This window comes from Halichondria panicea, chromosome 1 (genome assembly GCF_963675165.1).
Source record: "Halichondria panicea chromosome 1, odHalPani1.1, whole genome shotgun sequence".
Classification (NCBI taxonomy): Eukaryota; Metazoa; Porifera; class Demospongiae; order Suberitida; family Halichondriidae; genus Halichondria; species Halichondria panicea.
Genome location: NC_087377.1, coordinates 15,470,027 through 15,486,316, shown reverse-complemented (window position 1 = coordinate 15,486,316; position 16,290 = coordinate 15,470,027). Strand labels below are relative to the sequence as shown.

Below are 16,290 nucleotides of genomic sequence, written 5' to 3'. Positions count from 1 at the left end.
CATCTGTGAGTGATCAGTGTGTGCCAGTATATATGTTAATTGGCTTTACGTTGAGGATGTCTGAAACTGACTTCTTTTGACACTCAGAAGTTCTCTTGTAGCTGCGAACTCCTTCCAAGCTTCGGTGTCCAGTTGTTTCCATTATCATTTGTTCGTCCACTCCAGCGTTGTAGAGTCTAGTAGCAGCAGTTGCACGGAGTATGTATTAGAGGTTCAGCCTTCTTTTGTGACCCTAGTCCAGCTCTCTGCAAGCGCTTCATTTCGGAGTCTAGGCACACTCGAAAGTCAGCAAAACAAGCATCCTTGAACAGGTCAATCCCGGGATTTCCATTCTAATTATTCACCTTATGCAGATATCACTATCCAAACTGTACACTGCACCTGCCGTGATAAGAGGCCTGCAGACACTTTGCTTCATTCGCTTTGAGTTAGGTAGAGAAGATTGTGCAGGTTCTGTTGGCTTGTCCAGCTCCTCCTCCTTTTTTTGTTCTGTAGAAAGAGTAGCCAGCTCCGCCTCCACATTTAGAGGGCGGGGTCTATGGGCTCGGTCATTATTATGCCGAGTACTTCTTCAGAAAAGAGCTTGTCTAGGCCTAGGTCTTCGTCCGCGTCCATTCTTTAGGTTAGTTTTTAAAATGAACCTAGCAACTAAACTCGTTAGATACTGTTTAGTCGGTATCTATGGGAATTATAAGCCCGCAGGCACTCGTAGTACCCTCGCTTCGCTCGGGATACTACAGCAGGCCTTTGGGCTTATAATTCCCATAGATACCTCCTAAACAGTATCTAACTATTATATAATAGTCTCAAGCAACTTCACCATAACAAGACCCCTGGCTATAAGGTCAAATACTCGTGTCATTAGAGCCCTTGTCAGAGCTTGCTACATGATGGTAGTCTACTGGCGCACTCTTCAACAAACTATTTAAAAGTTTCAAACAGCTTTCTGGACCATCCAAACAAAATCAAATGCGTCCTATAGGAACAGTGTACATGAAAATGTTGGCAGTAGGTATATCCTATCAGGCTATTAAATAACAACACTATCACTCACTCATCATCCTGAGTTTGTCATCACACTTGCATCTTTACGAGCAACTTCGTCATGTAGGATCATCTGATTGGCCAGGAACTTGTCATTCCCACCTCCTCAGCAATGGTCTCTCTCCACGGTCCTGGCTATGTCACTGTGGTCTACAAATTATAGTACTGGACAAAGCCTCCACCTAACACTGAGACAATAGTTAGCCACTTGCTCCATGTTCCATGGGTGCTGGGTGACCACATGGTTTGCTGATTCAGCTGTTATTGCTGGAGGAAAGGGGCGTATATCTTGTGTCGATTCAAAGAAAATACGTATTTTATAATTATGGCCTGGAATCGAGGCTAGTCTAGCTAGCTAGCTATAACAATTTAATTAAAAGTCAACTTTACTAGCAATGTTTTCTTTGCGAGATGATGCTGACTTGAGGGAGTTTGTGCTGGAGAATGTGGAGCACTTTGGAGAGGAGAGAGTTCTAGGAACTGGCTCCTATGGCTCTGTTCAAGAGGTCACTGAGTCACTGCATGCTCTGTTTCTGTGCACTGTCTCTATCTAGTGTATCTGCTAGCTATTCAAGTGTGACTGCCTCCATGCACAGGTGATGATCAATGGTGAGTTGTATGCAGCCAAGAAGATCCACGAGGTTCTCCTGGAGACGGACAAGCGTGGTGGAGTGGCCAACCTAGCTGGGAACTACCGCCGAGAGTGTCGACTCATGGCTCGCATCCGTCACCCCAACATCACCCAGTTCATTGGGCTGTGTTTCGTGACTGGCTCTCGACTGCCCCTCCTGGTCATGGAGAGGCTGGACTCAAGTCTGGACGATCTCCTGGAGTCCACCCCCAACATCCCCCTCTCTGTCACCCAGTACATTCTGGTCTGTGTGGCTCGAGGCCTGCTCCACCTGCATCGTGAGTCCGTGGTCCATCGTGACCTCACTGCCAGGAACGTCCTGCTGACAGTATCTCTGAGAGCCAAGATCACAGACTTTGGTAACTCTCGTATCGTGAATCTAGAGCCTGGTCGACTGGCCAGGACTCTGACGAGGTTTCCTGGGACATTGGTGTACATGCCGCCCGAGGCCCTCTCTGACAGAGGCCACAGTGTGTACGGACCCAGTCTGGACGTCTTCTCTTTTGGAGTGCTGCAATTGTTTGCACTCACACAAGTATGTTGATGTTATTTATAGGTTAGATTCATGATGATCTTTCATACAGTAAATTCTCTTTCAATATACCTTATGAGTATTGTGGTGTATATACATGTATGTGTTGGGAAGACTCCCCTGATCTTATCAGCAAATGCAATTTGTATGTACGATTGTGCACTCATTTTCTCCATACGTACAGACGTACAAACAATCAGTACAGTCAGTATTCACATGTTTTTCCACTCGTGTCATTGGACTAGGTGTTTCCAGGAGATCTCCTTGCCCCCACGTACAGCGACCCCAACAACCCAGACCACCTCCTGGCTCGCTCAGAGTTTGAGCGTCGAGGTCCCTACACGGCTCTCCTTGAGAGGAGTCTGGCGGGTGGACGTGAGCACCCTCTGTTTGGTCTGGTGAGGGAGTGTCTGGCCAACACCCCAGAGAGAAGACCGACCACCGCTGAGCTCCTCTCGTCTCTGGAGGAGGTGGGGAGGGAGATGGACGGAGGATTGCTCCAGCTGGACATTGCACGAGTGAAGACTGCCAGGACCCTCAGGGCAAAGGAGAAGAGGATAGAGGCTCTACAGGTGAGTCCAGTCCAGTGAGCTAGTGGGTGCAAGGGTCTGACACTGCATGCTGTACTCTGTTCTCAGAGAGAGGTGGTCCAGAAGAACAGGATACTGGAGAGGAAAGATGAGCAAGTAGCTACTCAGCTTGCTAGGCAACAACAAGTCAGCAGAACCAGTTTACTTTGTTCATTATAAGCTATTTCGTTCAACAAGCTAGCATGTTGATAACCTTACTTTATATACAGATATTGAATAGTGTCTGTGCCACCAAAGATGGTATGATTGCTGACAAGGACAGACAACTCAGTGAACAAGAGTCAACGATTGCTGATCTCATTTCTCAGAGAGAGGGTGCTCTAGTTGAGAGGGCCGCTCTCTTACATGTATTATAGTAGTCACCAAACGCATTATACGCTAGTATTGTAGTGTCTATAAATGATATTTGTTTGCGTACATGTAGTGTGTCTCATGTCAGATTGTATTCCGTATAGCGGGTATATTTCGAGGGTATAAATTTTCACGGAAAATGCCTTTAGTTAATGTTCGTGAATAGCAGCCTTTTGCAGCATGCATGCATGCATGCGATATTAAATATTTGCGGTTATAAATGTTCGCGGTACGTGCTTAATCCGCAAAAACCACAAACATTTTATACCCTCAAAATAATTATACCCGCTATACGGTACATAAATCATATTAAGCCGCTAAATACACACCCGTTTGAGTGTGCCTATAATTATGTACTTCCTTTAGCGTAAATTGTTACTTGTTCTTGTTCTGATGTAGAATTTATGATACACGTCTGTGTTTTAATTCAAAGATGTCCATGAACATTCCCCTGTACAGACACACAGGGAACAGATTAAGCACAAAGATGCTGAGCTGGTCAGGAGAGACGCCATCATTCAACAGCAGAGACAGGTGTAATGAAATGCACCATTATATTATTGCAAAGTTTTGCAATATTATAGCGGGTAATTAGAACCGATTAATCTTCAAGGATAGAAGCATGGATCTACAATGTAGAAGTTACTTTGCATGTCCTGTCAATGAATAATTAAAGAAGAGGTTAATTTGCGGAGTTCACAAAGGCTGCTTACTGGCAGTGTACATGCAGCTCTGCAGCTCTTTTCTGGCTAACAAACAGCTAGTGCTTTAGTACAAGGCTAACTCATAAGTTGAATAGAAAATTTGTACGAAGCTACGAAAGATTCTGAAGAGACTGAACTATAGATATAACTCGAGAAAAAAGCTTTAGTTTGCAAATCCACAAATCAAAATCCAAGAGAACGTGGCTAGACGCCTATAGAAGCTGTTAGTTTTCGTCGCATTACAACCGCTGAGCAGTTACAGCTGAAACAGAAACACACACACACAGTCCGTATCCCACGCTTCGAGGCATAATTACTCTCATTTATTATTCAGGGTCCCCCTCCCAGAGAGTTGAGACCTCCACTCACTCTGAAATGGAGAAGAGGAAAAGACATGCCATTCAAGATGGGTTACTCGGTACATAGTGTTGTTATCGGTGACACCGTGTATGTTGGTGGAGGTGATACAGGCAATGATCATAACAGGTGTACAGTGATGAAGCTCGAGCAAGATCAATGGACCAAATTACCAGAGTACACTGCCAAGTGGTTCGCTATGACATCACTCGCTAATCGACTAGTGCTGGTGGGAGGAGTTGATCCAAGAAACAACAAACCAACCAAGAAACTTGCAATGTTTAAGTCAGGGGAATGGACTCACCCGTACCCACCAATGAACATTGCTCGTGATTCCTCAACAGCTGTTTCCTTCAACAACCGCATCATTGTAGCTGGTGGGGAGGATGATAAACGACGTACCTCCTCCTCTGTGGAGGTATTGGACGTGGCATCAAGAAGATGGTACATTGCTCAGTCACTACCTAACCCACTATCATATCTGAAATCGACTCTCATAGGAAACACCCTCTACCTAATGGGAGGATACGATCACACTGGGGGGGCAACCAAGACAGTGTACCACGTCGACCTCAATGAACTCATTGCAAAGGCCCTTTCAAACCTGGACACACCCATTGTCTGGCAGACCTTACAGGAAGTACCACTCGTGTGTTCTGCTCCTCTCAGTATTGGGAGTTCACTATTAGCCGTTGGTGGACAGGACGACAGAGGCAACCCAAATTTATCGATCCACCTCTACCAGCCTGACACCAGGAGGTGGGTGAAAGTGGGAGACCTGCCTACTGCACGATACTTCTGCACATGCTCAGTACTTCCTAGTGGAGAGGTTGTTGTAGCCGGAGGACAGACAAAAACATTTATTAGTTACAATATTCAAACTGTAGATTTCTTCTTACTTAGTTATTTTGTTATTATATGTTTCTCATAAAGTTGCAACAGAATTTAGAATTTCATCGTATAATACGTGGATGGAGTAGATTCGCCAGCCAGCCAGCCCTTCCTCGGAGTCTAGGCAGGGATGGAGCGCGGATTCTGTATCGTAGCTAGCCTCGGTCCCAGGCCAATTTTTTTTTAATTAATAGAACGAAGTTGAAAAATACTAGGCGACCTAGCGTTCAATTGGAGACGGATCGGCCTGGGATCGAGGCTATATTGTAGTAGCTATGCATTAGCCTCGATCCCAGGCCTCTCTTCCTAATTGTTTAGGCCTTGTGAAGGAGGCTAGCTATGCATGTGCCATGATTGGTTTTTAATAATTGTCATGAATATAATTATGACTAGTAAATTTTAATTATGCAGCGCACTTCCGCTTATTTCCAGGAACAAATTTACGGGAAATTTACAAATTTCCGTATACGATCGAAGCAGTAAATTGACAGGAAGAATAACCACACCCATCAATTCTTGGTATTGAAAAATATTAATAGCTAGCTATTAAACTTCAAAGAGACTTTGTGTCCATTAATGAACGATTGTATAAGTGAACCTGTGCCTAGAGGAGGACCTAGGCAAGGAGAAGCTGAATCTGGAGTAAAAATAAAGTCTGAGAATAATGGTAGTGTTGAACAAGAGAGTGACATGATAAGGAGAGGTGTTGGTCACCGCGGTACCGGTGGGATGGAACTAGGTCTACAGACTGTGTCTATCGGAGTATGTGCAATGAACAAAAAGGTAGCGATAATCGAATATACACCCACGTACAACCATGTCTTTTTAATATAGTGATACAAACCAAAAAAGTCATTATACCGTACTTATTTAATTTAAGCGACTAATTACGAAGCCAGAGGTCGTTTCTTTTGGAGGTTGAAAAATTATGTTAAAGTCCTAGTGTCGCATATTTAGAGGGTCGCATCTAATTGGAGGTTATTCTACTGTCCTCGATTATAGGCCGCTTAAATTACATTGTTTCTTGCGGCCTGGAATCGAGGCCGTGGTTTGACCTCTATTTAGGACGCGACATAAAAAAATAATTGTGACGCTGCAGTCGCTATTTTTAGAGGTCAAAAAATTGGAAAAGATCGAGGGTGTCACATATTTGGAGGGTCGCTTTAAATCGAATAAGTACGGTAATGCATTTTTAACTTATAATTAAACGTGTACACATCAAATCCCTTCAGACACTGGCCAAGCCGATGCAGAACATTCTGACAAGACTTTCTTCGTACGATTACATTGACATTCAGATCTTCAGTGATGAAGTGATCCTGCACCAGCCAGTGGACGAGTGGCCAGTAGTGGACTGTCTGGTTGCATTCTACTCTGATGGCTTCCCTCTAGACAAGGCCATTGCCTACGTAGACCTGCGTCAGCCCATGGTGGTCAACGACCTTCAAGAGCAGTACACCCTCATGGACAGGTGTGTGTGTGTGTGTGTGTGTGTGTGTGTGTGTGTGTGTGTGTGTGTGTGTGTGTGTGTGTGTGTGTGTGTGTGTGTGTGTGTGTGTGTGTGTGTGTGTGTGTGTGTGTGTGTGTGTGTGTGTGTGTGTGTGTGTGTGTGTGTGTGTGTGTGTGTGTGTGTGTGTGTGTGTGTGTGTGTGTGTGTGTGAGTAGTGCCACTGTGTGAGTGTTGTTCCTCCCCAGACAACAGGTGTACGAGACCCTCGTCAAGAACGGAGTGGAGGTACCCAAACACGTGGTCCTCAACAGGGGCGGTGCTGAAAAGGAACTAGGTGAGTCAAACCACATCCTTATAGTTATTACAAGCTCTAGATATTTTCACTATGCTGTCCGGGAAAAAAATCTTAGAGGCCCTTAAACACTGCTACAGCATCACGTCATATAATTTGAAATGTATACTAAGCTAGATATTAATGCACCAGCATACGTGTATTACCGCGTCCCCCCCCCCCCACACACTCAACCCCCCCCTACAGAGATTGTTGAGAACGATGATGTAATTGAAGTGGGTGGTCAAGTGTTCCACAAACCGTTTGTTGAGAAGCCAGTCTCTGCTGAGGACCACAATATATACATCTACTTCCCCTCTGACTATGGTGGAGGATCTCAGAGGCTCTTCAGGAAGGTCAGTACCTCATGTAGTAGCTCTCAATTCAGTATAATTTTAGTATAAATTATGTATGTGATTTTTCCCGGAAGTAACTTGTTCCAATGGTCACATTTCTACTAAAGATTAATTTTGCTGATAATGGTTTTGTAAGCTTTGTAAATTGTGGTTCCCTTTGTTCTGAAAAATTAATCTCTTTGTTGTCTACATAATTATCATAATTATACATAACTATAGATCCATACTCCATATATGATTTTCAGGTTCACAATCGAAGCAGTGCCTACTCGAAGGAGAGCTCTGTGCGTAAAGACGGGTCGTACATTTATGAGGAGTTTCTGGCCACTGATGGAACTGACGTCAAGGTCTACGTTGTGGGGCCAGACTATGCCCACGCAGAGGCTAGGAAGTCACCGGTAAGTCATGTGACTGTCATGTGATCCTCGTAGCTACCACCGCCCACCCCCATCAGGCACTGGACGGGAAGGTGGAGAGAGACGGTCAAGGCAAGGAGGTTCGTTATCCAGTCATTCTCAATGCCAAGGAGAAGCTCATTGCAAGGAAAGTGTGTCAGGCTTTCAAGGTGAGAGATTCTCTTAGTGTTATCTTGTGTGAACACACGTCTCTCGATCCCCTCACAGCAAACAGTGTGTGGGTTAGACCTCCTGAGGGCCAATGGGAAGAGCTACGTGTGTGACGTCAACGGATTTAGCTTTGTCAAGAACTCTGAGAAGTACTACGATGACTGTGCTCAGATCTTGCTGGAGATGGTGACAGCTCAACTGGCCCCTCATCTCTTCCCTCGTACTCCACCCTCCGTCGAGTACATTGTCGATGAGGTACCCCAGCTGCCCATTCCCATACCAAGGGACTCGGATGGGTAGGTTGAATGATAGAATATACATGGAGCTTACTAGTAACTAGACTTCGTGTATCTGGACAATGATGTGAGATAACTATTAGCCTTGGTTTTTTCCCCGAAATAGACCTGTTTTGAAAGCTATGTTTGAGTGCTCGTTTGTAGTAGTGAATGATCAGTGATTGCTGTCGGATCAAATGGCTCGTTTGCAACAGTAGTCAGGAATACATTGATTAAGGTCTTATCTTTCTTTCCTCTAGTCTTGAGCTTCGCTGTGTGGTGGGTGTGATTCGTCATGGTGACCGTACTCCCAAACAGAAGATGAAGATGATTGTCACTCACTTGAGGTTCATCGCTCTGTTCAAAGAACTCAAGGGCTTCGAGAAAGGACAAATCAAAATCAAGAAACCAAAACTACTACAAGTAAGCCTGTTCACGTTTCAATAATTATTTGACATTTCCTCTACCAACGGATCTCACACTTTCACATCATCACACCCTCACACCTCACAGCTCTCACACACCCTTACACTTCTCACACACCTCTCACACCCCCTTCACACCTCACAGCGTGTCCTGGACATCTCTCGGTACTTGTTGGAGGACCTGCATAACAGTGACGACCCGTCAGCCCAGGAGATAGAGGAGGCAGAGCACAAGTTACTGCAGCTCAGGACTGTCCTAGAAATGTGAGTACACTCTGACACACACACACACACACACGCACACGCACACACACGCACACACACACACACACACACACACACACACACACACACACACACACACACACACACACACGCATACTGCATGCTTGTACATGTAGGTACGGGAAGTTCTCTGGGATCAACAGGAAAGTCCAGTTGAAGCACGTCAACAAGAACTGCCCCACTGAAGGTCAGTATCATAGTTGTTGTCTAACCTCTCTGTCCAATCAGATCCTCTCCCCTTAGATCCACACTTGCTCCTGATTCTCAAGTGGGGTGGTGAGCTGACCCCAGTGGGACAGAGACAGGCTGAGGAGCTCGGACGAGCGTTCCGTTGCATGTACCCTGGTGGAGAGGGTGAGTATGCGTCTCTGCCTGGCTCTGGGTTCCTGCGTCTCCACAGCACCTACAGACACGACCTCAAGGTCTACGCATCCGACGAGGGAAGAGTTCAAATGACGGCCGCTGCCTTCACAAAGGTGTGTGTTGTGGGTGTGGCTATGGCCGTGGTCTATTGTTGTCTCCCTACTGTATATAGGGCATGTTGGACCTGGAGGGCAACCTTGCCTCTGTGTTGGTGCATCTGGTGAAACGAGACCAAGCTGCCACTAACATGCTCGATACCTCCACTGACACTCGGGCACAAGAGGCCATGATCACTGTCAAGAAACGTCTCCACTCTCTCATGAGGTCCACCTCTGACTTCACCTCCACCAGCTACACTGAGGTGAGCCCCACCCCCCCTCTCTCGTATGGTATCTGATTGGTCGGTTTGTGTCCCGTCCAGCTCGTACCTACTGAGGCGGAGTCCATCAAGAGTGCCATGAAGATTGTTCGTAACCCGAGTGTGATGAACGAGCAACTCCATCAGAATATCAGCATCCTCCTCGAGGAAATCAAACAGTTGCAGAAAGACTCTAATAATGACAACAGTAAGATGTTCAGTGTATCATGGGATGTACATGTAGTGGGAAAGTTTTATCACAGAGGTTTTCAGGTAGATCGAGGGAATGCTTTTGAGTACTGTATAGAGGGAAATTTTCGTGTGGTGCAAATTTTTGCGTTTTTCGAGGCACAGAGAAGAGCACGAAAATTAAAACCGGGATAAACTCCCACGCACTGGTAATTTCACATGCAAAGCTATTGGTGGGTGTGATTTCCTGACATTGAACCGCGAATATTAGAACCAACAAAAATTTCTGCTGAGGGCTCTAAAGCCAAATAGCGAAAATTTGCACACGCGAAAATTTCCCGCTATACGTTACATGTAAAATTACTCATGCATAAGTTATAATTAACTATACTGTGCTGTATGTACAACTTATGCATGAGTAACTTTACACTCTGAAGCATTCCCTCAACCTACCTGAAAACCTCTGTAAACAAAGGCGCCTGGAGACAGTGGTGAAAAAAGAGTGAATATTCAAGTTTCATGTTCATGTTCATTGCGCTATGGCTTTAAATATATTTCACTGTACATGTTGAATGCACTGTCATCAAGAAATACAACCACTTTGATTGGTATTAATTGGTATGAAAGTACATGTACATGTACGTTTACTTAGCTAATAATAAAGTTAATAACAATACGTACAGGTCATGTGCTCTACCAAAATGAAGGCCTCCATCTCATGGAGAATCGTTGGGCTAAACTGGTGAAGGATTTCAAGTCCAAGAGTGGCTGGTTTGATATCAGCAAGATCCCGGACATCTACGACTGTATCAAGTACGATATGCTCCACAATCGTTCCCTCCACTTCAAGTCTGCCCCAGACGTCACCAGCTGTGCCATGCCTCTCGCTGACATCGTCATCCCTCAGGTACAGAAGAGAAAAACAAAATTGACTGTTGTGAAATAGAAAAACGGAGTAGTCGATTTTGCAAGCCATAGAAGATTCTAGTAAATACATGAAATCATTCTCGTTAAGGAAATAAACTCATGGGCTTAGATTTACAAGTCTCCCTATAAAAGTTAACGGCCATTGCATCAACTGTATACATAAAATAAAAGAGCAAGCTTAAGTGTAGGCTAGAATGAAATAATGATATACGTCACGAGTGCATGATAATTATTCATGAATATTCATGCACTTCTGTTTACGTACAAGGCAATTTATTTTGCAAGTGCACTGCAATTAGTCTGCAATCCACTGTATGTATGTACGTATGTGATGGCTAGGAGGTGTGATGACTAGGGACAGAATAGGTTTGGCTTAGTGGTTAGGGTGGTGGCTTAGTAGATTAGATGATAGATAAGGCGTCGGTTCGATTCCCTCTTGGGGACTTTTCTTATAATTATTTCTTTACAAATCAATAAGTAATTTCCCTAAGTTTTGAATGCTAACACACTCCTTCTCAAGTACATAATCAAGTTGGGGCGTCGCCCAGTTTCTGTGAAACGTACGTTTCACAGAAATCGGGCGACGACCCAACTTTACCTTTTAGATAGATTTGGTCTGTCTGTATTTTTTATTTTCAAGTTTTGTAGAAGTGGCCGAAATTATTAAACTACATGTACATGTACGCTAACATAATGCTAAATAAATGTAGTTTGGCCCTTATAAAAGTGCAAGTTCTTAGCCAGAATTAAAGACAGTATTATTTAAATATCTGGTTTTGCTGTCAGGAAAATCTCTGTTGCCAGTGCACTCCCATCCACTGTACATGTGCATCAGGTCACGTACATGGTTAACATAACACTATACCTCGAAATAAGTCACTCAATGGCCAACGGCTAAGTCATGTACTAACTTAAAACATTGTTATGCACTGCAGGAGTACGGAATAACTCTGGCGGACAAGGTTGACATTGGGAAGAAGCTCTGCACACCACTCTTTAGGAAGATCCAAGCAGACTTCCACCACACAATAGTCGACGAGCAAGCCGATGTGCTTCACCGATTGGACGCTCGACTCTCAAAGGGTGTGGTCTCTCCGAACAGACACGTCCGGTCCCGGCTGTACTTCACGAGTGAGTCCCACATCCACTCTCTAGTCAACATGTTGAGACACGGAGGACTGGAGAAGGTAAGTGTGTCCATCACTGTATCTATCCACACACACCCTCACTGTGTGTACGCCCACCACCTCATTGTGTGTCCCCCACCCCCTCACTATGTGTGCCCTCACACCCTCACTGTGTGTGCCTCCTCCTCCATGTGTACCCACCTCCTAAACCCACCCCCTCACTGTGTGTACGCCCACCACCTCATTGTGTGTCCCCCACCCCTCACTATGTGTGCCCTCACACCCTCACTGTGTCTCTCCACCCACCCCCTCACTGTGTGTGCCTCCTCCTCCATGTGTACCCACCTCCTAAACCCACCCCCTCACTGTGTGTACGCCCACCACCTCATTGTGTGTCCCCCACCCCCTCACTGTGTCTCTCCACCCACCCCCTCACTGTGTGTGCCTCCTCCTCCATGTGTACCCACCTCCTAAACCCACCCCCTCACTGTGTGTACGCCCACCACCTCATTGTGTGTCCCCCACCCCCTCACTATGTGTGCCCTCACACCCTCACTGTGTCTCTCCACCCACCCCCTCACTATGTGTGCCTCCTCCTCCATGTATACCCACCTCCTAAACCCACCCCCTCACTGTGTGTACGCCCACCACCTCATTGTGTGTCCCCCACCCCTCACTATGTGTGCCCTCACACCCTCACTGTGTTTCTCCACCCACCCCCTCACTGTGTGTGCCTCCTTTTCCATGTGTACCCACCTCCTAAACCCACCCCCTCACTGTGTGTACGCCCACCACCTCATTGTGTGTCCCCCACCCCCTCACTATGTGTGCCCTCACACCCTCACTGTGTCTCTCCACCCACCCCCTCACTGTGTGTGCCTCCTCCTCCATGTGTACCCACCTCCTAAACCCACCTCCTCACTGTATCTCTCCACCCACCCCCTCACTGTGTCCCTCCCCTACAGCACCTGTCCGACACGAGCACACTCATCAAAGCACTAAAGGAGATCAACCGTTCCCCAGAGTTCAACTACCTCACACAAATCATCTTCATGCTCTTTGAAGACACCTCCAAAGACTTGCAGGCCGAGGACAGGTTCAGAGTGGACATTCACTTCAGCCCTGGGGTCAAGTTCAGACAAGAAGTGTTCGTAGATGATTCAGATACTATATCCCCAACGAGCTCTTATACAAATATGCCGATAAAAAGTAGCCCCGATTTACCAAAATATCACACATTCGTGAAACGCCTTCCACAGAGTGGACACGAGTTTAGCAGACAATTTAATAAACCGTCAATCGAACAACTAATGATGTCTAAATCAGCTCCACATCCACGAAAATCAAGCCTTGTTGTAAGTAAAACAAAAACCTGTGATGACCTTACTGTTGAAGAAGACCAATTCAGAAGAAATTCTACGGGTGTTTTGAAGGCCAATAGCGATCCTCTTAGTCGACTGATGAATGTACCAGAGCTTATGTCACCAATGCAATCTTTAGACGAAAGCCTCTGTAGTTTGGGTCCATCCCTGTATACATCACCAATACTGAAACGACAATCTGTTCCAGAAACGGTGAAGCCAACGTCACAATACCCCGTAGACAAAATGTGTGTGGGCATTCTCAAGCATAATTCTGAAGTCACACAAACATGTACACAACATTCGAAGGTCCCCAGCGGAAAGATGAGTCATGGGATTCTGAAGCCTATGGACGCTGAACAACAAAAGAAGATGTCTGACAACAAAGAACAATTATTAGCACATTCTAGAAAAGTCTCGTTTCCTGAAAAAACTGACTCTAATGAAAAGACACCTGAACCAGAGATTCTAGGGGACCTTTCCGACTCGTCTGTGACACCGAGAGAACAAACACCTGTTTCACGAGATTCCAGTGAGAGAAGCAGCATTAGTGACAACGATAGACCTATGAGAAAACGAACGAAACCGTTTTTAAGTGATTCCTCCGATTTGGACCCTTTTGATGATATTAGTAGTGCTGACTCATCACTTCAATCGTCAGAAGTAACTCACGATGATGTACATTTAGCCTCTGAACTGTATAAATTTCAAACTGAAGTCCACCGAGCGCTTGAGCATATTGAAAAACGTAGAGGGTCTGAATTTTCAGAGTCAAGCCGCTCATCCGATAATACTATTTCAACGCCAATGTCTGTCGATCCTTCCAGTAGAAAGACTAGTCTGGGTGTCTCGACAAACAGTACATGTAGTACATTGGAAGATGCAAAACAACCCAGGAAATCATCGGTTCCATTTCTAAGTAGTCGAAGTGATTCAAACCTCGCCCTGCTCCGTAAAGTTTCGTTCCCGTTAAGTGGTGCCAACCACCACCCGTTCCAGAAGATATCGGATGATCGTCGTTCCCCCTCTGCTATTCACGGGAGTATGGAACGATTGGAGGTGCTGGAAGGTTTGGAGCCGCTGAAGAAAGATTCCACCAACTCTCTTGTCAGCCTGGACTGGGATGGGGATAAAGGTACTGTTAAGCAACAGCATGCATTACTCTAGTATTAAAAGTTTGGGGGGAAGGTTTAGTCAAAATATTTGGCCACTCCCACATTTGTTGACCGCACCCATGCTAGTACATCACAGTAGATCTAGTTACACCATAGATAGAACAGTAAGAGGGATCGGGCCCCCCTGTGTAAAAGGTTGAAACACTCCGCGTTATATTTCGCGCTCGCAAATATTTTCGTGGTTGATCGTTTTGTGTTGTATTTTAACTGTTTCTAGCTCTCCTATTCACTAGCGATCACTCAAGGGCTGGGAGGTACTCTAGAGAAGTAAGTTTATACCACTGACAAGCTCTGAGTCCGTTGTCTTTACTCTGTTTCCAATTTTACTATGTCAACTTTTCTCTTTCCCTGCTGTGGAGTCAAAACAGCAAAGTACATTGCTTGACTTGGTTATTATGTATCTAAGTGCTACATAGAATGGCTTCATGCTATGGATAAGCTGTACTGTTCATAAACGTTTGCAGTATAGTCCTTCAAACTGCTTTAGTATACTTTTAGTAAGAGCTACTCCTTTTTTTATAGCATTTATTTGTTTAGTGATAGTGGCTGAGTGGCTTAGTCGACTTTTTAGAGCATTAAAACTCAACATTAAAAGTGATCAATTTCACTGTTTCTATGCACAGCACATTGTAGAGCAGTCAAGACAGGTAATGAGCATGCTGACTATAAAAATAATCCTTTGTAGTTTTAGCCACACCCCATAACGCGGAGTGTTACACGCAAACATTTTCGTTTCCTCCAATCCCTCCTACTGTTCTATCTATATGGTTACACATTTGCACATCACAGACAGTACTATTATAATGTGATGATGTTACAACATTTTGGGAGGGAAGGTTAACCCCCCCCCCCACTAGATAAAACCCCTGATTACTGTACCTGCATACTGTTGTACATGTACATGCATGGGCATGCATTTACGTAATTTCAGTACATGCATGTAATGTGTAATCTAATTTCTGAGTGGTTAAATTGCTGTGTGCACATGTACCATGTATGATTGTGTGTGTTAGGAATACAATGCTAAACAGAACAGAAAGTAATCCTTCTACATGTACATGTAATAAGAAAGTGCATGTGAAGCCCGGTAAATTCTTCTTTCACAGTATGCTAATTGTACACCCCTCCCCCCCCCCCACACACACACACATGTACACCCCTTCCCCCCCACACACACACACATGTACACAGCACCAGGTCTTGTGCTGGCCACAGAGCTAGCCTCCACCATCGAACCTCTCACTCTCGTATGTTCTGCTCCACTCCACCAAATCAATGGCTTCTTCACGTCCCTCACAAGCGTTCATTTGAACTTTGACCCAATAGTCCCAGCAGTCAATGAGTCGTCCACCCCTAAACATCGCAGTCGATCGACCACACCTATTTCAATACCCGGAGGCCACAGGCCGTACCGACGATCTTTTTCCGAGAAGCAGATACCTTCGCAAGTCGAGGAGAAGAATAAAAGTGAACATAAATCAATCGCAGAGGATAAGAAACTAACCCAAGTCCCTTCTCTCGATTTGATAACTCTCGTCCCAGACTCAGGGAAAGAGAGTGCTCATGGAAGCACTAGTACGGTCACAAAAGGATTTAAGAGTTATAAAAGTGTATAGAGCTACTTGACATAATTATTATTATTAGTCAAATTATAATGTGTATATGGCGGTTTTGTTGTTGTGTTCATTATTTCTCATTCTATTGATCCGGGAATATAATTATAGCTACTTCAATTTTTGACGTACATTAATTATAATGGATGCATGTTATTTAATTCTTAAATTGGCCTATGTTGTCATGCATGCATGCGTATGACTAACATCGATCTAAGTTATAGATAGTACATGGGCATGAGGTATCTATGTGTTATAGTGTCCCATATCACGAGGGATGAGGGACACTATAACCATAGATACCGAATGCACATGTGCTAACTGATTTAGATCCCACTTTTCATTGGCTGCCTCAGGCAAGAAGTGTATCTATAAAAGCAGCAAGCCTT

The 16,290-nt window shown here is 45.0% G+C and overlaps 3 protein-coding genes across 3 annotated transcripts in view; 2 read left to right on the top strand and 1 right to left on the bottom strand.

Annotated features, from left to right (window-relative positions):
• The window catches only part of LOC135352059 (uncharacterized), a gene marked incomplete in the record, with an annotated part of 851,949 nt that overhangs the window by 762,488 nt on the left and 73,171 nt on the right, over positions 1-16,290 (bottom strand).
• LOC135352088 (uncharacterized) lies at positions 1,350-5,173 on the top strand. The gene is made up of 7 exons (XM_064551250.1): positions 1,350-1,550; positions 1,641-2,210; positions 2,453-2,779; positions 2,846-2,923; positions 3,007-3,144; positions 3,608-3,682; positions 4,187-5,173. The coding sequence occupies exons 1-7, from the start codon at positions 1,440-1,442 to the stop codon at positions 5,138-5,140; spliced, it is 2,253 nt and encodes a 750-aa protein (XP_064407320.1). The 5' UTR covers positions 1,350-1,439; the 3' UTR covers positions 5,141-5,173.
• LOC135352061 (inositol hexakisphosphate and diphosphoinositol-pentakisphosphate kinase 2-like) lies at positions 5,601-15,993 on the top strand. Its single transcript, XM_064551168.1, has 17 exons — positions 5,601-5,883; positions 6,333-6,571; positions 6,796-6,884; positions 7,089-7,237; positions 7,483-7,635; positions 7,692-7,802; positions 7,861-8,099; positions 8,339-8,501; positions 8,649-8,767; positions 8,905-8,975; positions 9,032-9,264; positions 9,324-9,512; positions 9,573-9,717; positions 10,382-10,605; positions 11,561-11,812; positions 12,718-14,248; positions 15,480-15,993. The coding sequence occupies exons 1-17, from the start codon at positions 5,677-5,679 to the stop codon at positions 15,902-15,904; spliced, it is 4,539 nt and encodes a 1,512-aa protein (XP_064407238.1). The 5' UTR covers positions 5,601-5,676; the 3' UTR covers positions 15,905-15,993.

What these genes read in the sequence shown, in the direction of transcription:
- LOC135352061 (XM_064551168.1), top strand. Translation starts at nt 5,677, where the DNA reads ATGAACGATTGTATAAGTGAACCTGTGCCTAGAGGAGGACCTAGGCAA. An exon ending in CGGTGCTGAAAAGGAACTAG is followed by an intron (nt 6,885 to 7,088) that starts GTGAGTCAAACC and finishes CCCCCCCTACAG; the next exon opens with AGATTGTTGAGAACGATGAT. An exon ending in CGGCCGCTGCCTTCACAAAG is followed by an intron (nt 9,265 to 9,323) that starts GTGTGTGTTGTG and finishes TACTGTATATAG; the next exon opens with GGCATGTTGGACCTGGAGGG.
- LOC135352088 (XM_064551250.1), top strand. Translation starts at nt 1,440, where the DNA reads ATGTTTTCTTTGCGAGATGATGCTGACTTGAGGGAGTTTGTGCTGGAG. An exon ending in AATTGTTTGCACTCACACAA is followed by an intron (nt 2,211 to 2,452) that starts GTATGTTGATGT and finishes TCATTGGACTAG; the next exon opens with GTGTTTCCAGGAGATCTCCT. An exon ending in AGAGGGCCGCTCTCTTACAT is followed by an intron (nt 3,145 to 3,607) that starts GTATTATAGTAG and finishes TCCCCTGTACAG; the next exon opens with ACACACAGGGAACAGATTAA.